A 26,622-nucleotide genomic window follows, 5' to 3' on the forward strand; every position below is an offset into this window, starting at 1 on the left:
CATTTGCCATAATTTTCTGTCCCTCATCACAGTAGGTCTGGCAGCCCTGTACCTTGTTGACTCCATCAGCCATCGCCTGCAGTGTGAGCTCTCGGGGTCCATCCACTGTCTTGCCGTCATCAGTGGGTCCCCAGCTGGCGCTGTAGATGTCAATAACCTGTGGCATGTGGCTGATGGATGATGCTTCAATTATGTCAGTCATGAAGGGCTGGTCTAGCATCCTGATACCTGAAGGACAAACAAGTAGGTCAAGACTATCCATCAAAGCTATCCATCAGCCATTTCTGATGGATAGCTGCTGCTGTCCATGTATTGGTGCTGCTGCTGGATCACATTGTAGTTTACGTTTGCTTTGAATGAGCAGTTTATAAAACCTTTATCAGCTAGTAATGTTTACAATATCTATAGCAACAATGCCAATACAATGCAGCACAGTTGCAAAATCAAAACCTTTATCAGTGAGTGGAAAGTAATGTCAACTTACTAAGAGCAGACAAATCAAGCAGTCAATACTTATTTTCGAATGTGTTTCACCCCGAGAAATTTTCAAGAAAAATCAATATGGAGTGGAAACCTGGAGCTGTCTGGATTGATGGTGTTGTCATGCTGCTATGTGGGCTCCAGCTGACCTTTGCTATTTGCAGTAATTCTATGACACAGTAAAGGTATACTATTTGAGTGTGCTTCCATAAACACAATGCAGTGCCCACCTTTATAAATTACATATTTTATGTATGATATACCCTTTCTTGTAATTCATTCACCCTCAAGCAGAGAGCATAATACATCTGAATTGGTGGCCAGGTCCTTTCATGGTACCATCTGCAGAATTATTATTTGCTAATGTCATTGTACGCTCATTGTAATCAGGTTTTCCACTCACTGTCCAAACTGCAACGCTGATATGATACACACCTGCCACCTTGGAGTTGTAGGCAACTCCCACACCGCAGATGTTGTTGTTGGCTGCTGCAGAGACCTCTCCAGCACACCTTGTGCCATGACTGGTGACCAAAAGAAGCAGACAATGTTTATAGAATGCACATTATATTGCATTTTAGTTTAAATGTTTGATTAGATTTCACAATGCTGCAAATGGCGTTTTTGTTTACTTTCTTTCTGGCTAGAGTGAGGACTTTGTTTAAAGAGGAGGTGTGGCATTTTGCGCAGCCAGAAATCAATGAGAATTAGCATAATGAATCTATAACCATGCGACATGAATGACATTAGCTGACAAAGAGGGAGAGAGAAGAATTATCTACGTGAGAAAAATAATACAAGAGAATTACTACAATTACTTTCAATGGCTTAGTTGATTTTTGAAGATTTTGGTTGATATGATGGATATTCTCAAACTTGTGTGTTTGTGTGTGTGCCTGCGTGTATGCACCATGTATCTGAGTTTGTTTGAACATGTTTGCACATATCAGTGTTTTGCGTGCACCACGTGATGTGCATCTTTCAATCTATCCCAGCGTTCCTCGCAGGGCCACTGCAGAGAGTCTGCCACTCTCTCCCAGCATGCTTTGCCACAGACTGGCAGCTATTTATAACAACCAGCTGATTAGCCAGTGAGCTGTGTGCAACAGTCAGCAACAGCTACACTAGCAAACCCACACACTCCCTCTCTCTCCCATTCACACACGCACATGTGAGCAGATGGATGTGGCGGAGGAGTGTGTGGAGAGGAAGGAGCAAGGTGAGAAAGGGGAGATTTCTCTCTGTTTAATTGTCTTGTCCTTGGCGTGTTCTGCAGTGGAAGTGGATCATGCAGTGGGATGGGGAGATGGGAGGGAGATAAGGTGCTATCAGGCTGAAGGTCGGCGCTGGGAACACCACAACCCTGACAGAGAAGCGCCTCGACTGATGTCACTCTAGATCTGTCTTGCAAACTAACAGCCCCACCTCCTTGACCCCCCTTATCTCTTTTCAAACTGAACAGCTAAAATAGGCAATGTTTTGGTTTGCATTGTGCTATGCCGGACAATAGCCATTTGTGCTGCAGCGCTGCTTAAAGGCTGCAGATATTACTTAATTGAACGATTAAAGGAAATCAATAAAGGATAGCTGCCAGATTCCTTAGAGAGCCAAAGAGCACACAGAAACACACTCATATATATACAGATAAGCATGCACACATAGACACACGTCACATAGACATGGACCTATGCGCACTTATATCAGCCTGCATTGTTTAAATCACAAAGCAAAGAAACAGTGGGGGTTGTATTGTTAACCCTGCCGCAGCTCCAGGAGCGAGAGAATAGCTGGGAACGGCTAGCTGAGCTTTACCTGTTGAACCAGTCATCCGTGTAGCGCGGGAAGGGGAACGGGTCATTGCTGCTGAAGTCGTAGCTGGCATCGGCGTTCTGAAAGGTTCAAATAGATGCATCAAGAATAACACAATACATGAACACACAAAGAAAAACTAGGCGGACAGAAGAGAGGCAGAAATGCAGCTCTGACAGAAAACAGTGGAAGCTTTTTGTAGTGGTGTGCTGACCTTATCACAGCCAGCTCTGTCAACTGGAATATACCGCTTTTTTGGTTTACTAAGGCAGGTGTTTCTTCTCTCTAAATCTGTTTTTCTGATTTTATGTATGGCTTGTTAATACAAACTACTAAAGCATCTCAGAATACATAAAATATGCACACGAATCTGAACAGGGACTATACACCTTGACACAGCCCTTGTCTATGAATCTTTAAGCACTGGGTTAATGTGTGGTCACAGCAGGGATTTCAGGCCGAGAAAATAATGCCCCGATCACTCCCGGCATTTAATTCCACATGGCCAAAAGTAATAGGATCAGAATGAACAGCAGGGGAGAAGCAGGAGAAAACAGATACAGGAGACACGCATCTGTCATCGGACCGGTCAATGTAATTACCAGAATAGCCTGGTCTGGAGAGAAGCACACACTGACACATACACATCCACAGAGCTGGAGCCAATAGAAATAGTTTGTAAATGTCTCACACTTGTTGCTCCTCCTATGATGCTTTTCCAATACCTGTTCAACGCTGTCAATCATTTGGTTTGCATTGCTGTTTATGGCCTCTGCCAAGGAGGTAACAAATAGCAATCCTCCACCAAGGAGGTAATCAATGTGAATAGCCAATATATGTCTGTCAGTCTGTTACCAAGATATCTCAAATAGTCCTGAACTGATTTAAATTAAACTTTGTAGAAAGATTGGTCCTGAGCCAAGGAAGAGTTGATTAAATTTTCAAGATGTTCAATAAATGAAATTTCAGCTTATCTGGTCACATAATACCTCATTTGAAAGTAGAAAAAAAAAAAAAAAAAAAAAAAAAAAAAAACAGAATAGACTGGTGTCGGCCATTTAGTATTGTTCCAAAACTCACCCCACAAAATGGTGTCCATAAGATGCCATTTTGAGGAGCTCCAGTAGCCTGTAGTTTGTGTAGCCTATTCTTACTTTTGAATTTGAGGGGTTGCTAATTTCTGCTTTTTTTTTTTTTTTTTTTTTTTTTTTGTATTTTTGCTTTCTTCTTCTATTTTTTTATTTCTTTTTTTTCTTTTTGCTCATATGCTAATTGCGTTTTTTCCTATTGTTTTTGAATAAAATCAAGTGAAGTTGTCCGAGCTGACCCAGAGCCACTGATCTGACATGTAAGTCTGCAAATGGAGGATCTGTTTTCAACTTTAGTGGTAACTTTACCCTTCCCAAACACAAGCTCTTAAAGCGAAAAACCGTCATTGACAAGCAGGTTAGAATTCTTGTGGTTTTGAGATAAAAACAACAAATCACAGCCACCAGGGGATGCCTGGTAAAATCTATATCTGGGGACAAATACGCTTTGGGGACAAAGCATCAAATCAGGGAACTATCCCCTAAAGATGTGGCTGTCTGGTCACGGTAGTTTAAAGTGGCCTGGATAGGGAAGGGCTGTGAGAGAGGCAAACTGTGTCCAGTGGTAAAAAGCACAGGCATTTGTTTCGATAAACTGTTTCAGTTACCAGGAATTCAGAAATATGTGTAGGTTTTCATACAAAGGTTTATTTTGCCAAACTTTTTTTGTGTGTGTCTACAGTGATAACAACAATACAGGGCAGAGCTGGCCGCTGGACTGTAGAGAACGCTGCATGCCTACTGCTTTCAGACGACAACAACATAAAAGCAGCTGACTTGTCACACCAGCTCTGACAATATTACTCAGCTCACCACAGATCCTCATGTTTATACTGAACACTGCTCCTTCATTTTGTTAATATTTTCACTGTATTTTCAGGTTAATATTTTCACTACCATACTTTGTAGGGAAGTATATAATATAGTTCCATATTGCACTCTGAGCTGCACTCACTGACCAACACAGTTGTGCTGCTGAGGGCAGAGCTGACTGAAACAACAGGGGGCTGCACCTCACACCTCACAGCACTGCAGCTGTAGGCTCACACTGTGAGGGAGGGCAGTACTTATGATCCTGCATAATCTAAAAGCAGTCCGATCTGGGCAAAAAGGATTTCATTGCCCACACATAATGTGACATATGCAGGAGTAAGGAACAGCAGATAGTCAGCACATCCTGCTTTTTTGTCAGGCACAAATAAAATAGTGCATTTTACACTTCTGAAACATCTTGTAAGCATCATTTTTGTCACGATCCCTGTCTATCCTAGTGTTCCCCAGTGTTTCCCTCTGTCTCCCAGTGCGTAGTGTTGGCGTGCCCCTGTGTCCCTCTCCCTGCACACCTTATTTATTTATTTATTTTATTTGACAGGGACCTGCCAGTCATTTCCTTCACTTTCCTCACCTTCCCAGCCTGTTTATCAATAAAACCAGACCTGCATGTTCAACCAGCTACAGCCCTATGACAAATATAACTAATTTTCACTAAATATTTTTGAATTAGGACAACCAGGTTTTACATTTTTCCTGCATTTTGTAGAGTTAGTGCTTGCATAATATCTACATTGACAAAATCATGGGTCACACTTACAGCAAATATGGTGCTGACAAAAATGTCCCAGTCTTGAGAAACAAAGGTAAAACTAAATCCATGTCAAAAAAGAGGCAAGCCCTATCTCCACTCAGCCGAAATAAAAGGACAAGTAAGCCTGTTTGTCTGTAACAAAAATACATACAAAACGAATAAACCAATTTACACATTTCTTTAAAAAAAAAAAAAAAGATATCTGTCATGAGGCAGTGACATGATGATTAACCTTTCATGCCGATTACCCAAAAGGTGTAACCACAAACAGAAAAGTGACTACACATGTGACGCAATACCCGATCTATCTCCTTGGAGGACATTTGCGCTCTGCTGATTTTTTTTTTTTTTTTTTTTTTTTTCTAGTTTTGGTCCGTGAACCCAGTCACATGCGATGCGTGGTCATGTGTGCCGTGAAATCACAGCCGTGCTCATTAGCCATAGAGCTAAACACATCAGATCAATCACGGGGGCTGTTGCCAAGCTTTGGGGCTGACTGCTCTGCTGGCTGGCATTTAGAAGAGATGACTCAGTCAGGGACAAAGAGAGACGCCAAACAGCAATAGCTGCTGGCCCAGAGGAGAAACTCCTTAATTATCACAATGTGGAGCAGGTAACTAGAGGATAGTAGAAATGGTCACTGGGACTGGGGTTACGTGGCTGTGGAGTGTGGCTCTTATCTCTCCAATTACTCAAGAACTGGATGTGTTGATAGCGAGAGGCTTAAATAAGGTGCAGTCATTTAGGCTATCTTTCTATTTCTCTCTCTTCTTCTGATGCTCTTTCTTCTTTGTCTTTGTGAGACGTGTATCAAGGGAGAGGAAAACTACAAAATTTGTGACAGGTAAAATTTGAAAAAGAGGCTTGGTCTAAGAATTGGCTTGAAAATATCTCACCTGTGATACATGAACGCGTCATGCCCAACTCAGGCCAGGATTTATTTGTTTGTTTGTTTGTTTGTTTGTTTATCTTTAAATGAAGTGAAAACGGCTGGCTCCTGGTAACTAATGGCACCGGGAGTGCCCATGAATCACTTGCTGTGTTTCTGAAGCTCATCTCTTCTTCCGCTATCAATCAGGCTCTGTGCTTCCTCTAGTGTTTAGAGAGCGGCCAGGGTCAGAATAATAGATTCTGCCCAGGCTGAACCACCTTACCCCCTCCCCAACAACGCTTCCCTCCTCACTCCATACAGAGCGGTGACTCAGTGTTGCCTTTCACAGCCATATAGGCACTTGTTTCTCCTAGATTCAGATCCTCCAGTACAGCAACAAATCAAGCAAAAGAAGGTCAAAGATGAAGTTATGACTGAAGAATTAGCAGCTGAAGACTTTTGCATTTTCAGAACTCAAAGGCAAATATGATTAGCCCATCCACCAGTGTGCCTGATTATTTATTCTGCTCCTGAGTCATTGGTGTACCAAAGCTGGGTGATATATTCACATATCAATATTGTGATATGCGACTAGATAGCATCTGGATTGTCCTTTCCTGGTTTTGAAGATTACATGACAGCAAAGAGATGCAATTTTCTGAACGTATTAGACTGTTGTAGCTGCTCTATTATTTGCCTCTACCGATGATGATTGTTAATCAAAAATCTGTTCTGTGTAAACATTTTATAAATGCGCCAACAGTCATTCCCACAACAGCATCATGACATTGACATTGAAGTACTTGGTCAAAAATATTGTTTAACGTGAAAAACCCTCATGGATCTCTAGAAGTACCACTTATAATATGATAAAATTACTGGAGTGGCTGATTTCAGTAGTCTTTTTGACACAATTTCAATAGTCTTACATGTAATCTAAGGAAGTTTGAGTTGTGCTGTCTAAAATGTGACCTTGCTTGCCCTATATGATCAAAGGGTACTGTGTGACCTAAAAAGAAAGTGCTGTCAGCACAAGATCCAAGCCAAATAATGGTATTAAAGTGAAGGGAGATAGTGAACGTCCCCAGCTCCTTTTAAAAAGATAGATGTGATCATCATCTTAAGCCCGCTATTTGCGTCACAGCACGTGCTAAGCGCCAAACAATATAAATCTCTGAATCGCTTAACGATTTTTATAGACACTCGCAATCTCTCTCTCGCTCTCTCTCGCACACACACAGTCAAACCAAAGGACACACATATTAAATGAACTTCACGATAATGTGACATCACCACACGTTGTCATGGTAACTTCCCATGGAGTACAGAGGGAAAGTAATACTTGCAAGAACATAATCCTGGGACACAAAACCCAAATAATACCCCCAGCGCTCTGCACAATATTGACTCAGAAAAACACACAAGAAAAGTCATTCATGGGTTCACTTTTCCATTCATTATATATATATATATATAAAAAATCCAAGCAAATGTTTCTTCGTTTTCTTTCACATCAGCCAGTGCCAGCCTCTAGTGCCCAAATGATCTTAAATGATCTGTTACAAGTATATTGAACAATAAATCTGCTATTACATCAGTTAGTAGTCAACTATAATACTAGCAATCTGCCAAGACAGACTTCATTATCAAAACCATTTAAAGTGCTGTGACTATTGGAGGATCTGGCATGAAATTGAACTACCAAGTTGAAAATTTCTCATCTCAGGACACACACAATCTCCACAATAATTCACCCTGACAAAATGCATCTTATGAGTCGTTTCAGTGAGCGTCACAACAAATGGAAAATCTCTAACAACAAGAGACACACAATGCAAACAATTGATAGTGGATGATTGCAGCGTTCCAAGAAAACAGAAATAAATATACAGTACGAGGCATAAACAGGCTACATCCTGAGAGGAAGTGGAAGTAAGAGTACGTACACACACACACACATACACACATGCACACACACAAAAACACAATCACACACAGTCAATTTAAATCTAACCGAATGATGTCAAGAGCACCACGTGACACATTAAGCATTTCAGTTTTTTTCTGTTATTTAGCTGATAGTGGGAGGTCTTTGTGGAACAGCAAAAACCATGACGATGGTAACAAAATAGGATTACACACACCAGCATTCTCTGTTTCTCTCTTACACACATGCACACACATACACACACTTTAGATCTGTGCACAGCATGATCCATCAACCCGGTGGAGCATGCTCCTGCATCACCCCAGCTGAGCTTGAGTGTTATTTTTGGGCTCGGTTCATAGGCAGGAAGCATGCAAAGGCAGGCAAACATATTGGCGAGTAAATGCAGACACAAACGCAAGCTGCAAGAAAAATGCCCACAGTGCAAGCCGAGGTGGAAAAACAATGTAAAAAGCACACAAACACAGGTTTATTTCTTTAACATAATCCTAACAATGATAAAAGTGATGGGTATCTGTAGTATTCGTGCCACTTAGTCAATTGTGGTTAAAAATAATGCAACAGGAGCATAATTGTCAATGGTGTGTTTTGATCACACCACAGCACTGTAACGTGCCCTTTCACAAAAGCTTCAGCTCAGTTTTGTCAGGGGCAAGGTTTGCATTTGGCCTGGGTTGCATTCAAGAAATTAACACCATACAGTCATACTGGCCACCCACTGCAAACACATTTCTCCAAGACTCCGAGCTGCCATACCATGACTCATGCCTCTAGCTGACATTCAAAACAGCAAACACAAGGTCATGAGCGTGCGGGTCCGGCAGCATCAAAAGAAAAAAGGAAGCAAAAACAACAAAAAGAAATAGTGCCTGTCAAAAAACTTTATAATCAAATCAAACTAAGTCTCCTGTATTCCCTTGTTCTGTTTAGCAATCTTTGCTGTCCTTTAAGGTTTTATCAGTATTCTGGAGATAGAGCTTCACATTATGCAGCGCCAACTACCCTGGCATTATCTCCGCTTGTGACAGATCGGCCTGCCATTGTGCCTGCCACAGTGCAGTGTGCATTAACATTAAACAGCTTGGCTGGCCGTCTGCCTGTCTCTGCGTCCTCCAGGAATACAAGGAGACTCGGCAGCCATGAAGGCAACTTGGAATACACCTGTCATTGCCAGTGGCACACCACGTGAAACCCATGACATCCGCCACCTGAACCACTGCTTTCACAATTAACACCAGCGCAAAGAATTAGAGGAGAGAGTTTGAACTATAATGACAAAAACGAAGTACTCACGTAATTGGATGCCAGATCCGGATGTAGATAGTCAATGCCTGAAATGTGACAAGAATCAAAGAATCAGTGATATGATAAAACTTTGGGGAATTAAATGGTTGGCCTCAATGTGAATTCAATCTATGTTGCAAATCTGTCTGTCTGTCTGTCTGTCTGTCTGTTTGTGGAAATGCAATAACAGGTTCAGGTTCTTTCACAAAGCTCCTTTCACATCGAGATCCTGCGCATTACCACATCAAAATTTCCGAAAAGAGCAGTGTTTCCTGGTATTAAGACAATAAGAACATATTCTTGTGCACCGAGTCACACAGGCCATAACAATTCCGGGTAAGGCAAGAAAGGCAGGCACAAAAGACACATTCAGATGTAACAAGAATGTGGTGGAATGGTCCTTGACAAAATAGTATCAAGCAAGTGCTCACAAAGACACTGAAAAAAAAAAAATGTTTATGAGAAAAGAATGTTTTTTTCAATATCTTTTCAATTCCGATAATGCATAAGACCTACCGACCTCTTCCCACCATCTTCTTATTAATAAGTTATCCATCTCTGTTTCAATGCAAAAATACAACTTGTTAATTGTCCTAGTAATTTATACAAGACTCTTCAACAACATGACTGAATATTGCCTACAAGACTTCCATCTTCCGCTGACCACTGGTTTCTTGCCTTCACATTTTCCCTGGGGAAACATATTCTGTGGAGCAGGCGGAAGTGGAAACCAAAACCCGAAAATTCTCTCTGTCAAACAAAATCCAAAGTCTGCAGAAATATGGGTGCTTCGTCAAGGCTATTCTCATTTATATGCAAAGCTGTCTTTTATCACATGGCTGTATGTGCTTGACAGAGTAATCTTAAGGCTAATGTTCACACGGCTACCCTTCCAGAACCTTCCTGCAAACTTTACTCGGCCCTGAGCAGACTGATGTTGCAGAATATTCCCTAATAGCAACACTGTTTTTCTGTTAAACAACAATTGTCGTAACATTTCCAGAACAGAGTGCCTGTGTGAAGGGGGCAACAATCCATTGTGGTAACTAATGACACAACACACGCTGCATATCAGTTGTCACCACACTTATTCTGAGGACCTTGAAGTATGCCTTTTGTTTTTTGTTTTTTGTTTTCTGTGTCTTTTTCATTTTTTATTTTGTTTTTCATAACTGCAAAATAAATTAATGTGATGGATATATAAATGTTCAGTTCAGCAATAGTGGGGATGACACAAAAGAGCTGTATACCCACCATCGTCCATAATTGCGATGGTCACTCCTTTGCCTGTGTAGCCCAGCTGCCAAGCCTCTGCCACATTAAGGTCCAGCCCGGGGGTCCCGTCCGCCTGGCCTGTGTTTATCTAATCATCTCAGACAATATGGAGAGCAGCCGTGACAACATGGCACCCAGGTGAGCCACCATTAGAGAATTAGTCAACACTTAGGATGTGTGTGTGTGTGCATGTGTGTATAAGGTGGGTGAGGGCGGGGCTGTGATTAAGGAGCACTGGGGGTAGGAGAGTGGAAGTGGAGAAGACAGTGAGGTAAATGTCAACAATATGGCACTTTCCTGCATCCTTGCTGCATGCTGCCTAATCTGACATGCCAAATGAATGACGGCAAGCTTGCCGTGGCATAAAAGTCACGCTTGCCAGTGATGGGTAAACAAGAGGGGCGGCAGCTGCTGGTATGAATGTAACGATGAGATAGCTTGGGCAGTATCGGCTGGGCTAATTGAAGAAAGAATAACAATGTTGATTCAGGAACTAGTAGTGAATATGTCTGGCATCAGAGTAATTAAGGCAGAAGAATGTGGGCTGCTGCTAAAGGTCAGGCGGCATGCAGACGGCTGCTTGGCTGATTACTCACCAGATACCACTGTTTGGTGAACAGGGGGTCACTCATGTTGACTTCAATATCATTGATATTTCTGTAGCCTCGTTTCTGTCGGCTGAAGCCCTCTTGTTCAAAGACATTCTTCACCTGGGGGAGGAAGCATATAAATACAGGATCAAATACCCAGCCCATGCTATGAACAGTTTAATGCCACCGAATGAACTGTTAACACAAAAAAGAGCTGCTGCTTTAAACAGGGTCAAAATAAACTCAGCTCCACAAGTATTGCATGTGCTGGAGCACATCAGTGAAGCTAGAAATAGACGATCATTTGCTAGGTTAGATGTAGGTGTGTGTTGCTCTGTGCGTAGGAAGGCAGTAACCCCAGCTGTGCTGTGCTGTACCATTAAGGGAGAACAGTTTGTAAATCAAGACAGCTATTCTCTTCTTCCCAGTCAGGAGGGATGTAGCTGGAGTCGTGACCCCCCTCTTCCCCCTCACTTGCCATACAAGAGACGGTGCTTTTTTTTTTTTTTTTTTAAGGGTTCCATTCAAGACAAAAAAAAAAAAAAAGAAAAAAAGAAAAAACCTCCGCAATTATACTCACAAATCTCCTTGTCTAGCTTTGTATCATCAAAGAGACAGAGCAGGATAGAAGCTAAAGAACAGCTGTGATTTAGGGCTTCTAAAAAGGGCTAATAAAGCTTATTGGCAGCTGCTGAAATAAGCAAAACTAGAATTTAACACAGGACAGTCCAATTATGTGATACGGATGATAGAATTAAGGTGCGTTATTAGTTGGTAGGTAAGTGAAAATTTGGAGCTACTCACTAATCAGGCACCTATATAACCTTTTCTAATGCTATTTTATAATGATGCTGAATTCCCACGTTTAACATCGAGTATCACACTCCAAATGAGTGTAGAAATTCCACAGAGAAGTGACGCAACTTTGCAAACAATCCTTTCATTATATCTCACTGTTTTGGGGACAATAGAAGCCAACACTGACAATTCACTGAGTCAAATGCAAAATGAAATCTCTGTTCATGCAAAGCAACAAATGTTTCACTGAATCTTGCCAAAGAACAACTTTCACACCTACAGAAGTACTGGGAAGGTATCAGAAGGCACAGTCTGATCTGCACTGGAGCCCAGCAAGAGCTAAACCGAGTGCTTTACTTTTTCTTTTTGCAGAAAATGGCAAATTTTCAGTCTGGAGTGAACCTTTCCATCTGAAACGTATTTTGAAAAGCTTAGTGCTGTGGCTGTCAAAGATGATGTAATTTGTCTCTCAATTTCTTTCTCTGTCTGGTAAGTTGTCCTCAAGAGCTACAAATGAACTCTAAATCTAAGAAATTTCCTTGAAGTAGTTATAATAAATTCTTGGCAATATCTCCACTTGTGCTTTTGTTTCCAAATCAACAATGCTTGGTGATGTCAGTAGTAATTATTTAAACATCAGTTTCAGGGTGACATTTTGAAATTTGGTTTCTATTTTTTGTGCTCACTCCTGGCACATTTACTCAAGTGCTCCTAAGAGATTCAGGCACTGTCCTGTGTGTTTACCTCCACAGACAAAGGACCAGCACTTAAGATGGTCTTTTAAAATAGCCAAAGCCTATTCATCCAGGTCCTTTTTCAGCAATCAGGAAACACACATAAATCAACACATCAGTAAATCCTTAAAATGACAAACACAGAGCCTGAAAAATAAATCATTGTGTTCTTTCCCTCCCTCTCTCTGTCCGTCATCAATTTCTTGCATCACACGGCAGGGGAGCTGGTGCTTCCCTTGAGACAGGCCTTGACCCAGCATATCTTACCGCCCACTCAAATCATCAAACAGAGTCCATGCACCACCACACTCTCTGCTTTTGCCCAGTGCCTGCTCAAAGCTCACAACGCCTCAATTCACCTCAAATCAAAGACCTCAGCTGCCTTTCTACCGTGTTTCTGTTTTCCTTTTGTCTTTCTCAATAATGTGTCTTGCGGGGGCTCAGGGGTGCTGCCTATGCTGTGCATGGATTAATTCATTTTGCAATCATCCAGCCTTATTTCCCTCCCTTTAGTTCCAAGTGCCTCCATTTTTATGCAAAAAATACTAATGCATGGATAGATGGATATACATGTGCATGCATATATGCATGAATGAATGCAGGATGTGTGATTCTGCAAAAGAGATGAGGGAGCTGGGATGTGAAAAGTAAAGGCTGCAGCATTCATCAAGGAGCTGGAAAGACAGTGAGAAGCAGCACTGAAAAACGACAGCAAGAAGTGGGTCAACATGCTCCGCTAAGAGAGAGTCCTACAAACTAATGGGCTGTTAAGACAGCAACAATTCTCTGCAATACACACTAGAAAGAAAATCCCTATCCTATCAAAGACATGGGGGAACGTTGTTGTTTTAGTGTAGGTATGAACCGCCTTGAGGCAATGTGTGTGCAACAACTCCTTCAAGTTCAAAATGTACTCAACAGAAAACATAAAAGGTGGCATTTTCCTTTTTACCTCAGAAAATGGCATGTTTTTTCTATTGCATGTATGCCACTTCACAAACACCCAGGTGCAACAAAACTGTTTTCCTGTTGGTTTCCTTAGAGCTATGACATAAATGTGGCCCAGAACAAAATAAACACATATCCTTTCGAAAAGGAAGCAATATGTTCACACGCCGTCACAACCTGGCAAATAGGAGGGCTACACTTCAGAATAATAAACAGGCTGTGGTAAATCAGATGCGCTGACCTCATCCATTTCAGAGGCACAGAAATCAATAAATGCAGTGTTGCATATAAGCATGTCAAGCATCTGATTAAAACCCAGCATCTGGAACGTAGACCTGCCCATGTCCGCGCTGTCTCACTTCCATTAGCCATATTAGCTTGGTGGAATGGCTCACATTTATTTTCATTAACACCTCTCACAACCACAATTAGAGAGGTTAGTTCATTGTCAGCAGCAGGACCTCCACTTTCCCCGCCTTGAACAGTGGACAGTACCAAACAGCACACAGGCAAACAGTTTTACTTTCGAGAGGTACTTGAAGGCAGCGCAGGTGTCCCTTCTCTGTGCGTGTAGCACAGAAGCGTATAAAAATATAAAATCAGGCTGCAACTCAAAATTATTTCCATTGCCAATGAATTGATTATTATTTTATTATCTTTTTTGGATTATTTGTTGAATTGTCTAGCCTATAAAGTGTCATCTATTATAAAGCCTAGCCTATAAAGTGTCATCTTTAAATTCCTTTTTGTATTTCATCTCACAGGCAGAAAAAAATATTCATTATATAATGCTGAAGCTGTCCTCAAGAGAAAAGAAATTTGGATGTTCCTTGACAAACGACTAAAACAATTAATGAATTATGGAAATTAGAATCAATTAGCCTTGCTGACTGACTGATCGATTAATTGACTAATCATTTCGGCACAAATACAAAAGTGTTTGTTTTTAAGAGGTTTAAGTTTCAAGTCTAGCGGCACTGGCTGCAAAGGCCCAGCCACCTCCAGCGTTGAGTTGAGACTGTGGGTCAGCCAGCAGGGATTTCAGGTTGTGAAGTCTGTGGTATTGTGGGAACTGGACTGAAATGAAATGGACTCTTATCTCCTTGATTTTATGTAGTTCTTGTTGAAACTGTATGTTTGGGCAGGACATGGTGCAGGGATGGATCATTCACAAGTAAAAATAAATGGAATATCAGTTTGGGAGAGAATTTTATTTGAAGGGAATAGGTGGACGAGAGAGGATGTTATTGTGGAGATTTGTGGAGGTTTCATTAGTTGAAATTTTAATTTACACCCACTACAGGATGATGTCACCATTTAAGATACTCTGTTTTACTGGAAGTTGAAGTCATGTGAGATCATTTCATTGGGACTTTAAAATCAATTCACACTTTATCTAACTTGTAACCAGTAGAGACACTCACACTGGACAAACCCTAGCTTTTTTTTTTTTTTTTTTTTTTTTTTTTTTGCTTTGTCAGGAATAGAGGGAATGTGAAAAATCTAAACAAAGTCAGATGGAAGCAGTGACAACCTGCTGCCTCTCTGTATCTCTTTGAATGAATTGTGTAGGTCTATGTTGTATATATTTTTGAGATATGTACAGTATTTCTCCTACTCTGCTTTCACCAGCTGTAGCCAATTAACAAACTAATCCAACAAAGTAGACATTTGTCGTTTGAGCTTGTGCTCTACATTTATCAACCACAAGTCATTAAAATGGCAAATTGCCACACACCTATTCAGCTTTTATCATAATTCAGTATTAAGTCTCTGAAAGAACCAATTAGAATTTTTGCTTGATGGAGGAAGACAGTACATCTTTATCACAATGGAGTTTGATAGAATGATTTCCTGTTGCTAAGTGCTGGTGCCACTGAAATTAATTACTGTTCAACACAACCATTCCTAATGAACACTGTAATTATAAGAGATTCACTGCAGACCAATGCTCCTGACATCAACATTGCACAGCACAAAATGTTTTACCGGTTCATACTGTACATGCGGGGTGTCAACAAAAATGATGTGGAAATAATGCACAGCACAATAACAATGCAATAATCTTGCTTCAAAGACATGGCAGCCTCAAACCAACCTGATATGCAAAGCATAGGGGAGCCATGCTAAGTGCATTCATACTGAAAACACAGAGTGTGCATTTCTCTGTGTATATCTGTGTGTGTGTGTGTGCGCGTGTGTGTGTGTGTGTGTGTGTGTGTGTGTGTGTGTGCTTACCCTGTGGTCTTTTTGGAGGTGTTGTCTGTGGCGGGTGCTGCGTTTGCTCCGACTCTTTGAGGTGTCCTGCGGATAGAAATGAAAAAGCCCCTCTCCAAAAGGAAGCTGGGGAAAAAAAAGACAGAGGGAGAATGAGCAGGAACAGTAAGCACCCGATTAAAAAGGCACAATAACATAGAGGCAACAAGCAAAAAGGTGTGGTGGAGAGATAAAGTCTGAAAGGCAAATAACAATAGAATAGAAATAAATGGAAAAGGAGGAAACAAGGTCATCATTCAGGCAGGAGTGAGGGTACCAATCCCTCTGCTATAGTTGAGAGTCTATTTTGAGTGGAGTGCAGTGCTGGAATCAACCATAATAAATCACAAGGGCAGGAAAATGAGACGCATCATCCTCAGCTTTCCCCGAGGCACTGTGCACAGATTATGCTTTTCTTATGCTTTAGTAAAAGCCAGGCTACAGGTCAATCCTCAAAATAAATGCTTTCAGATGTGGCTGTCAGATTTAATGTGAAAATGAAATTCTTATGGAGGAATGGGGATTATCCTTATCTTCTACTGCTGTATAATTACTGATGTCCCCAGAAAGTACAGTTGTGGTTCATGTGTGATGCAAAGAGCAACACATCCTAGAAAAATATCTGAAAATGCTGGACTCACATGGACTGCTGTTTTTGGGATTAAGAAGTTGTCTAATTCTGGCAGATATCCTTCTTTATCTTTATCTGTGTTTATCTTTTTTGTGCCCAAATTTTATATATATATATATATATATATATGTGTGTGTGTGTGTGTGTGTGTGTGTGTGTGTGTGTGTGTGTGTATGTGTGTTTGTACTAGTATTGTTTCCTGGTCTAGTTAATTAAGCAACAATGGCAGATAATTCAAATGGCACAGACATTGTTTAATGATGCATATCCCATTAAGACAAATATAGCTGCCGATTACATAACCTGGAAGGCTGGGAAGCAGTGGATGGGGGGTGGGGGTCCTTTTCTTGTAGTGCCTACAAGAATAGGAACTAGCAATCAGAGATTTAGCAATGCTACACCAGGAAAGCACAACAATGCTGATATTTATCTTCCAAACAAAACCACACACATATCAAATGATAATGTGTTGTAGAATGCAGCGGGATTTGTGTCTGTGGAGGGTGAAAATCCTCCTTCAGAACAGCACCGGCACCCCCCTGTTGGGTGCTACGCCTCACTGGCTAAGGCTCCAGCCAATTTCACCCACACATTTATTTTGACATGTGACAACATGCACACTGTCAGGGGATTATTTCCATGGCTCAGCCATAAATGGCTTGTTACATTTTTGACATGTGGTGATGGGTGCTGCATTTCTCAAGCTGTTTAATAAGATGTAGTAGCTTGGCTGAGCGAAATGCCATGTTAGGTGCTTATGCAGATAAGATGAATAGGATATGTGTAGTATATATGCGTGTGTGTGTGTGTGTGTGTGTGTGTGTGCATGTGTGTGTGTGAGGGAGAGACAAAGAGCGATGTATTTGTTAACAGTTTTGTATGAGTTGGTTACTCCTCTGATGAAATGAGGTAGTCAGAGAAAGGCAATGAGAATAAGCCAATTCTCAGAGTATTTTGATGAAATATAATAAGTGAATGTGTACAGACAAAATTAGCTGTTTTCAAAATGTATTGAGTCCTCAAGCTCTTACTTGATTCTGATCCTTTAATAGGAATGCTTAATGTCTTTCAAAATATATCATTTTGATTGAACACAATTAAGTCCCCATGGGCCATAACCCCTAGGCAGCCTACAAACCAAGGCCTGAGATTCGGCATGGATGACGTCATTTTAATAAAGTCAAAGCAAAAGTGTGCATTAAGTCAAATCTAGAGGAAACCGTGAGGACCCGCTCACTGTATAATTATGCTGCTCCACTGGACTGGCTGTGTTGCTAAATACAGTAGGCTAGGCTATAATGGACTGGAAAACGCTAATAGTTTTATCTTTTACTAGTAGAGTGTAGAGTTAAATCTTTGATTTGTATTTGAACATTTTGATTTGTAACAAATAATTCATGACAGGTTGGCTATATCAAAAAATAACAAACATGGCTTATTGCTGCCGTACATGCATCACAGTTTTATCTGAGCATCCCTACCTTTCGGGCACTCTGGAACCCATGTTGTGTTGCAAGTTGGTGCGCTTCACCCTGTGCGCCTTCATGCAACTGAACCAGCAGATGGTCTGTAAAGACTCCTTCTTCTGCAGCCTGCGTCGCAAGAAGCAGCGCGTTCAGCAACATTATAAATCCCACGGCTGTCCCATGTTGGGGAGATCCGCGCATCGTGTCTGGCTTGTGTCCGCTCTCCTGTCTGCCTGCCCGTAGGAGTGAATTCAGTGTGCGGGATGCTCCTCGGTAGAGATGGGAGGGGGTGGGGGTCGAATCAAAGCTTTTGCGGACGCATCTCCCCGTCGTCAGCTGATGAGACCGCTCCAAGTTGCGCCGTATTCACCGAGGTTTAGCTGCTCCTGATATGCTTCGAGTGCAGAGGTTGTGTTATGGACCAAGCCTGCATCCTCAGCTTTCTCTTTCTCTCTCCCCCTCCTCTTTTCAACTGTAATTCATTTACCTCCTTCGCTCGGGTATTTTCTCCTCGTGACGTAGTACCAATGGGCTCCAGCGGGTGTGTCCCGTTGTTTCCTCTCTCAGAGACCAGGGACACTTTTCAGCACCCTGGAGAGTTCCTCCCATCATCCTCAGGCTGTTTAGGCTTTTTATTGACTAGTTGATTATTAAGGAATACTAAAATAATTTCTGACGATCAAATCCAGACAAACAATCATTTCATAGTCCAACAGGCACATCTATACTCCATCGTGAGCTTTAATTCTTGTTTTGCAGGGGGATATAGGCTTAATTATAGATGTGTGATGTTTTGTATTGCACATATTTTTAAGTTACAGCGGAATAACTTATTTTTTTCCCCCGTAACAATTAGACATTTCTCTACTGTCACAAATCTGACCCTCTTTGTGTAGTGGAATGTTAAAAAAGGTCCCATTGGGTTGTAAGTGGTCATTTGGATGTGAACAGCCAGCTTTTATAAAGAGAGAGCTGTCACAAGAGCTCCTCATTAAAAAAAAGAAAAAGAAAAAGAAAAGAAAAAAAACTACATCATGGCCTCCCTGCCTTCCTCTCTGCCTGCTGCTAAGTAGGCTACAGTATAGGGACAGATAGCTGATGTAACAAGGATGTGTGAAGGAGAGATAGATAGAGAGAGAGAGAGAGAGAGAGAGAGAGAGAGAGAGAGAGAGAGAGAGAGAGAGAGAGAGAGACAGAGAGGAGAGAGGAGAGAGATGTTCATGTGATATTGCAGTCTCCATTGTAATATAACAAATGTCCCTGCAACTGACAATGTGCAGCTGCAATTTTTTCCCCACACATGGAAAACCATGTGTATTTATCATTGCAGTGCTGTTAATTGTGTCTACTGCGGTGCACTCACTTTAGCCACACGGAACGGGGGCTAGATGGCTGCACCACGCCAACCCCTTGCCCTGGGCAAATAGCTCTGTCTGTAAGGCCTTCTTCATCCAGTGGCCCAATTAACAATCAGTTGGTTCCTCTGGCTCTACATTAAATACAACTCTGAGTGTGTGCATGTACAGGCTATGTATTTGTGGACTGACTGCAGCAGGATATACTTTTCCTGTTGTGTGAATCACAACAGGAGGATGTGTTGTCCCTTTAGCTCAACCGGTAATTGATTCTGTCAGCTACTGAAACCCGCATTACCTGTCAAGTGGTTACATTTTCCCAGTTATCTGCCTGACTCTGACACAATATGCTCTGCAGTCTTAAATGTGAGCTGAGGCTGGCTGTCATGGCCATCTCTTCTTTTCTGAGCATTGCACCATTGTATTTCATAAAACACACATTCAAAGAATATTGCTTCATAACACCTGGCTTAACTTGTTCAGGCATTCAGAGATCAGATGGCTAGTTGTCATGCTCTGAAATTTCACTTGATAATTATTCCATTTATTCATTTTTTTTTTGTTTTTTTCAGTATGAAAATATGTCTATGCATATTTTGTAAACCATGTTGTTTCATTAATTTTCATTGATCATCATTAAAGGTGCATTATGGATTATTGCAGAGGGTCAATTGAGACGCACTAGACTCAACTGATAAAAACATAAGGAGGTAATATATCATTCATTCAGATGACAACCATGCAGCATCAACCATCAAATTACTGCTTATCTCTTGTTTTTTTTTTTGTTTGTTTTTTTTTTTCTCAGTTGAATCTAAAGGATCCTCACTTTAGTCAACCCTTGGCAGTTTTGCTTAAAGCGCACCTTTAAGTCAGTATGTAACTCTTTTAAAGCGAACCCAAATAACTACTGTTATGTCATACTGCTATGTAAAATGTTTACCTTTATGTCATATTATGTGAAATATTTAACAGAAAACACACGGGACATTTTATGATAGGGGTGTGGAAAATGACAAAACTGAATTTTGTGTAAGTGGAGCCGCTTTGCTAATCATTATTTCCATGCTCCCTGCAGACCTCCGCCCACCCACCTGCTATGCTGTGAGCAGTGGCAAGATGATTTATTTAGCTTGGACAAGAAAGAAATCTTATCTTCTCCAGCAGTACTCCATTCTTCACAGCCGTCTCCTGTGAATGATCCATGCTCCCACAGTATTTTGACTGACTGATTCACAGGTGCTGTATGCTCTTTAGTTTTTTTTTTTTTTTTGTTAAGAAGAGAAACATATACAGACACCCACTCTTCATACACTGTACTCAAGATATAGACTGTCATGAGTTCAGGAGTGGGTGTCTGTTTGCCTTTGTTGCTGGCCCATCTCTCACTATGTGCCATAATACTCTAAGACTGTGACAGCTCAGCACTGGGGACTAATGTGACTAGGGAGGGAAATGAGCTTATTTTGCTGTAGAAAATAAAACTGCTCTCTGTTTATGTTATTCTACTTAACCCTAACAGAATGAAAACATGTTGGCTTGGTGATTAGACAAGGATGAAACAGTAAGCTGCACTCCACTTTTGTTGATTCCTTATATCACACTGCATTATTAGGGAATCCCTCCCCATAAATTAGATATACTTCTCTGGCAGAAGCAATATAGCCTAAATTGATCGAGGTAGTTTAAATGCATGGCTTTATTACGTCAAGCTAAGTCATAATTGCCCGGGGCTATGGCTGAGATGGACACAGCGCAGGACAGCAGGAGAAAACAGCCCACCAGCTACATGCTGACAAACACTGCACATGCACATGCACATGCACGTGTACGGACACACACATGCACACACATGCATGCACACGCACGCACGCATGCACGCACGCACACACACACACACACACACACACACACACACACATGCACTCATGCATGCACAGAACTCAAAGCCGTCTCACCTGGAGCTGGCAGACTCCCCTCTGCCACCAACCTTTTAGCCAGACTCACATTGTTCTCCAGCTCTCAGAAAGTCAAGAGTATTGATCTTTTACTCATGCACTTTGTAGTAGGCTTCCAGTGCTTAATCAAATCAATACAGAAACACCCACTAAATGTAAAACAAATATGTTGCATTTCAAGCAGACCTTCACACAGAGTTTATGATTAGTTTAGATTCAACTGAGATCTTTCCATTCAGCCGCTGATTTAACCAATGCTCTCTTCGGTGCACACACTCAACAAGATATGAAGTCAGTTCAGAGGATCAAACAAATCAGCTTTTCTGCTTGGGAAGTAACAACTAAAGACCTCCAAAAAGCAACCTGAGCCAGTGAAGTTATTGTTAATATTGTTATTGTTCATTTCTCTTGTTTTCAATTACCTTTAAAAGGAATTAAGAGCAGGACACAGAAAGAGGGACATGGCAAATATATTTTCTTATTCCTCATGGTTAAACTATCATTTTCAGAGACAACTTCTGCTCTCTTTCTCTGTCAACGACAGCCAGTGTTGTGGGCTGGGATGACTCTGAGTGACACGAGTATTACATCCACATTGATTGCAGCATGGATAGTGTCAGGAATTGTACTTCTGATGGTTTCATTCTCTTTCTCCCTCTCTGTCTTACTCTTACACTTTCTCTATATCATAGGAAGTAACTGCTTTCCTCTGGTTTCATGAGATAAGATGTGGCTTTCATTGTAGGTAGACTGATATCAAAACTCACAGACAACACTGGTCCTCATATTTGGAGGGGCGTGACAGGCTTCGGCCAATGCCATATAATTTGACATCTCTTCCCTTAGATCATTCAATTAAGCATCCACTGACACCAGGCTATAGTTTGACCTATAGGATTTTTTTAAACAGATAATGATTCTGAAGCTGTCAATAGCCAATATTCCCCCAAAATATTCAATTGCTTAACTATGCACAAAAATCAACAGACAAGTTATCACTGGAATAAATCTCTTTTTAATGAAATGTTTGAATAAACAAAATTTACAAGGGTAAAATGACACTGGCAAAATTAAAACATGACATAGATACTGTCAAAAATATTAAAAATCTGGGGGAAAAGCTACACCCTAACCTTTATGATAGATTGAGGACCTGTCTCTCATTCAAAAAAGCCCAATATAAATGATAAATTGGTCTAACCCTGGGGCAGGCAGCTAAATTATTTTTTTTCTCAAATCTGGCCACATCTGATTTGTAAATCAGGATTCAATTAGTGCCATCAGTACACACCAGAGGCATAAATCAAACATTTTTTTTGTGCACATACAAGCCTTAATCCAAAGGCCTCTGCTGTTTGAGAAAGATTTATGTACATGCAGCTGTCAGAAAAGTCAGTTTAATTGCAGCTACTCGACAGGTGACAGATATCCAGAACATAACATTGGGTTATGACACTGTGTTGTGCAGGCCTTTCCCTTCCATCAGGCCAGTTGTAGAGACAGATACAGCAGGGAGCAGAGGGACAACACGAGGTTATGTTGGGCTTGATGTGCTCTGAGGCGTGGCAGACAGCGAGGCCCGCTCAGGTGGAAACACCGGCATGATTTGTCACGGAGCACAACACAGCATGGAAAAAGATTAAATTGAACTCATCACTCTCCCTCCCTTCTTCCCCCACCTGCAGCTCTTATATCACACTGCCCTCTCCCTCACTCTCCTTTTGCAAATAAGCATAAGATTTAGCATTTCTTCCCCCTTCCCCCAGTTCCCTCCCCTCTCCCCCCATTCAGTATTTCCCACCTCCTCTGCTGTAAAACTAATCCATCACATTACCATGTAAGTGCAGTTTACATCCCCCCTGCAGGTCAGTGGGAGCCAGATGAAGGACTCCTCTGTCCTGTGGGGAAACAGGTAGTTTAGATTTCCACAACACACAGCCTCTCATTTGTGATGTCCAGCACTATGCTGCTGTGATGTTTTGATTTTTTGATCTGCAGGGAGCCAGCTAATAAGGATGTAATTGATGTTCTTGCCTGTATCCCTATTCGCATGAGCATGATAAAAGCAAAGACATCTAGCACCATGCTTTAATTCAAAGGTATAGTTTAACTGAACATGTAATTTGCCATGTTGACACGGAGATTATTTTGCCTGGGTTTATTTCAAGAGAACATGACGTTAAAATGTTGCCTCCACTCATGCTTAGTTGGTCCTTCAGTGGTAACAAATTGTTACATGTGACATGTAAAGCAAAGAATTTCAATTATAAAACATGTTGTTTCATTGTAATTCATATTCATTTACTGCAGTACCTGCAATGCCCACTGATGTTGATAAGGCCATTATCATACAACTGAGTCATATATTTCAGTTTCTCCTCATTCTCTAACTACTCAGCCCAAAGCAGCATCTGTGTTTTGATAATGCAATATCTTATTAATCTCTGGAATCAATGAATCATCAGTGTTTTGTTCAGGAACATCTGGGCAGGGTGGAGTCTTGCCAACAAGAACTTTTAAACCTGGGTCTTGTGGCTGCAGCCAGGTCAATCAAACAATCAATAAGAAAATCTCCTCAGTGTTAAATATAACACTGGCAACATTGTATTTTCCTTGTATAATTTCTATTCTGAAAAGCAGTGGTGAAATGTAGGCTACAACACAGGCTTTTTCACCAAATCTATTATGCCACTGCTTTAACTCTACAATGGTTTACCTTTCAAGCAATGAAAAACATGCCTATTCCTCCCTCTGCCCCAACTCCTCTACATAAATTCTGCTGTAAATAAAACATAAACTCGTTAGGTTCGTGCCAAGGCTAAGCATCAATAGCAGACAAAAAATTCCTCCTATATTATTAATGATCTCTGGCAGGCAACCCGCCAACGCAGCCTGTAGCAGTGCAGTTCTCACACAGCTTTTCACACAAACAGCACTGGAAGCAAAGCAAGAAGGGAGACAGAGATGGGCAAAGGGGACCAGAGACAGAGGGAAAGTAATCCTGTCTTGCTATTCAAAACACATCCTGCAAATAAATTTAGGTTAATTGGAAAGGAAAAATACAACTGAGCAAGGAGAGATGTATAATCACACTAAGTCCTTCCCTTTGTGTATTACTTATTTAGAGGTGGCATTGCCTAATGAATGTACCACCTAGGAGGGAATAAATGGACATGCAAATCACGATATGACATGAATCACAGCTATCTAAAAAGAGAGTGAGTAACACAGAGAGAGATCAAATAAATTACTCAGCCTGATTCGATTAATTGTAGCCAGCTCCTTCTGTCTTTGAAGGTCTAAGTCTAAGAGGACACCTTTCAAAAGCCGCAGAAGACAAATTTCAAGATAATAAGCCTAGATGGGGATCTACATATCATTATTTGTCTAGGTATTGAATGTCTAATTTGTGGTATTGTCATGTAATGCTTTGCTGCTGGAAGAATATGACCTTCATATCATTTACATCTGCAACATGTAAGAGGTGTTGCAGAGTTTGTGTTCATTTTATTAAATTCACCAGTTCCTATTACTGTGTGTATGATACTAATGAGCTAAATGATAATCACTCTGGATGCTTTGGATTTGACATTAAGTTTCATATTTGAGGTATGAGCTATTCTATTTTCCAAGGCAGACTCATACCCAGCATGTGTTCGAAAATTATATTTATGCCATTACTGCAGTGGTTTAATTGCCATTACCAGTGTGTCATGCTGTGTACCCCCCAGCATGCCAGAATCAAACACCTTTAAGATATTTGTTGATGATGATTTTGATTGGACACCGAGGAAAACATTACCTCCAACTTAATTTTTCTAATCAAGCCTCCTGAGCTGGACCTGTTCCTCAGCTCTGAAATAGGAATGGCACTGCCAACTCTCCCATTTCCTGTGCTCGTTTAGTCTGCAGCAGAGCCAACCACCATCAGTCTGATGCCTGAGGCGTTATCAGCTTCAGTCAGACTGAGAAGTTTGAAGGTGCAGTGTTTAACGCCAAGTGCTCCTTTAGAGTTTTATGTGAAAACGTGACTTTTGATGCCCAGGAAGAAGTGCTTACCATATTACTAAGACCACTGTCACACACCTTGTTGTACATGTGCTCAGTATGAACATACGCAAAAAAATGTAGTCAGGTGACAGACAGGTGATCCTTTGTTTCTATGTTGTTTGCAGTCACTACAGCTGTCTGATGGAGTTGTCAGAAGTGTGTGTGCACATGTGTGTGCATGTGTGTGCCTGTGCGCATGCACATATTTGAGCCGACACTTACTTCCGTTTAACCCAAAAAATAAATATTATCCTATGGGATAATAACATAATTACACAAATTAAGGAAGCTAAATAAACACCCGGATCTCTGGGAATATAACTTCGACTACCCAACACAAGCTCATCAGCTGTAGAGCTGTTGACAGCATCCCAGTTTTGCTAAGAAGTTAATTGCTATTGTGAGACGGCTGTGATAAAGGGAAAGGGACATGGCGGCTGACCTTGGCAGGATATGTTGACAATTGGGTCGTATCACGCACACAGCGAAACTCAGCATACAGCAGTCTGTGTGTGTGGGCTCTGATGCTCTTTCCATTTTAAAAGGACATTAGTGCTGATGGTAATGGTATCTCAGAGGTTTCCAAGCCTCTTTCCAGTTCAGTCTCATAGGCTAGCAGCTGAAGAGCATAGTCCATTAGGAAAGCAAACAATGGACATTTTTCATAGGCAAGACAGGCAGAGGGTAAACATGGCTATGTCACAAGCAATCAGTGGCATACCGTGTTCCTTTTGTCCTTTTCTTTCCAATGAGTGCTGGCTAAGCTTAAAGATCAGACGTTATGCGTAAATGGCACAGAAGGAGATGTTTACTGAAAATAGTGGCTGGTCAAGAGGAGGGTGAATGAAAGAGATGCTTTTCTAAGGAAAGGGGTGATAAGGCGAAAACATTACTGGGAATCTAGACACAAAATCATTACAAGGTGAATAACACCGCTACTTAGCAATTAAGCATCAATTACTTTGGACAAAGGTTACAACGGGTGCAGAGAAATGCTTTTCAAAAAAACAGGGCATGTGGAAAAGTGCCTGTGTAGTGAGTGAATGTGTCTAATAATACATACATCAATACTTGTGGGTTTTTCCACGTTCCTCAGCTGAGCCAGCTCTTTTTGATTCTCGGTGGTATTTGTCTTCCCATTGTATGCGAACAGCATGTTGCGCTCATGGAAACATAGTAGAATTTGACACCTTTTTTCCAGAGTCTTCACAGAGAGGTGAGAACCTAAATTGCTTGATCCGCCTTGGATTAGTAACAGCCAGTCTCTTTATGACTCAGGACCTGCACACAGTTGACAGCAACCAAAGAAACAGCCAGCCATTTTGCCTGCTACATAGTCAACACAGTTAACTTACAGTTTGGTCCAGTAAGCTGATTAATTTCATTCATTCATTCACTCATCATACAGAGGAGGCGCCGGGAGGAGGCTTATGTGAACATGAGGAAAGCATAAAAACTCCACTCAGAAACAATCAGGGTGAGACTGGACCCATGTG

General features: G+C 41.2%; 1 protein-coding gene across 1 annotated transcript in view; it reads right to left on the bottom strand.

Annotated features, from left to right (window-relative positions):
- Nucleotides 1-18,242, bottom strand: part of pcsk2 (proprotein convertase subtilisin/kexin type 2) — a 32,163-nt gene extending 13,921 nt beyond the window's left edge. The window contains exons 1-8 of the mRNA XM_030071201.1: nucleotides 17,779-18,242; nucleotides 15,649-15,753; nucleotides 10,937-11,050; nucleotides 10,320-10,428; nucleotides 9,075-9,112; nucleotides 2,293-2,369; nucleotides 916-1,004; nucleotides 53-228 (exon numbers count right to left, since the gene is read on the bottom strand). Coding sequence (XP_029927061.1) covers nucleotides 53-228; nucleotides 916-1,004; nucleotides 2,293-2,369; nucleotides 9,075-9,112; nucleotides 10,320-10,428; nucleotides 10,937-11,050; nucleotides 15,649-15,753; nucleotides 17,779-17,964 — 894 coding nt within the window. The 5' untranslated portion in view covers nucleotides 17,965-18,242. The remainder of the gene's footprint in view (nucleotides 1-52; nucleotides 229-915; nucleotides 1,005-2,292; nucleotides 2,370-9,074; nucleotides 9,113-10,319; nucleotides 10,429-10,936; nucleotides 11,051-15,648; nucleotides 15,754-17,778) is intronic.
- Nucleotides 18,243-26,622: the final 8,380 nt, after the last annotated feature.

This window comes from Myripristis murdjan, chromosome 15 (assembly GCF_902150065.1).
Source record: "Myripristis murdjan chromosome 15, fMyrMur1.1, whole genome shotgun sequence".
NCBI classification, from domain to species: Eukaryota; Metazoa; Chordata; class Actinopteri; order Holocentriformes; family Holocentridae; genus Myripristis; species Myripristis murdjan.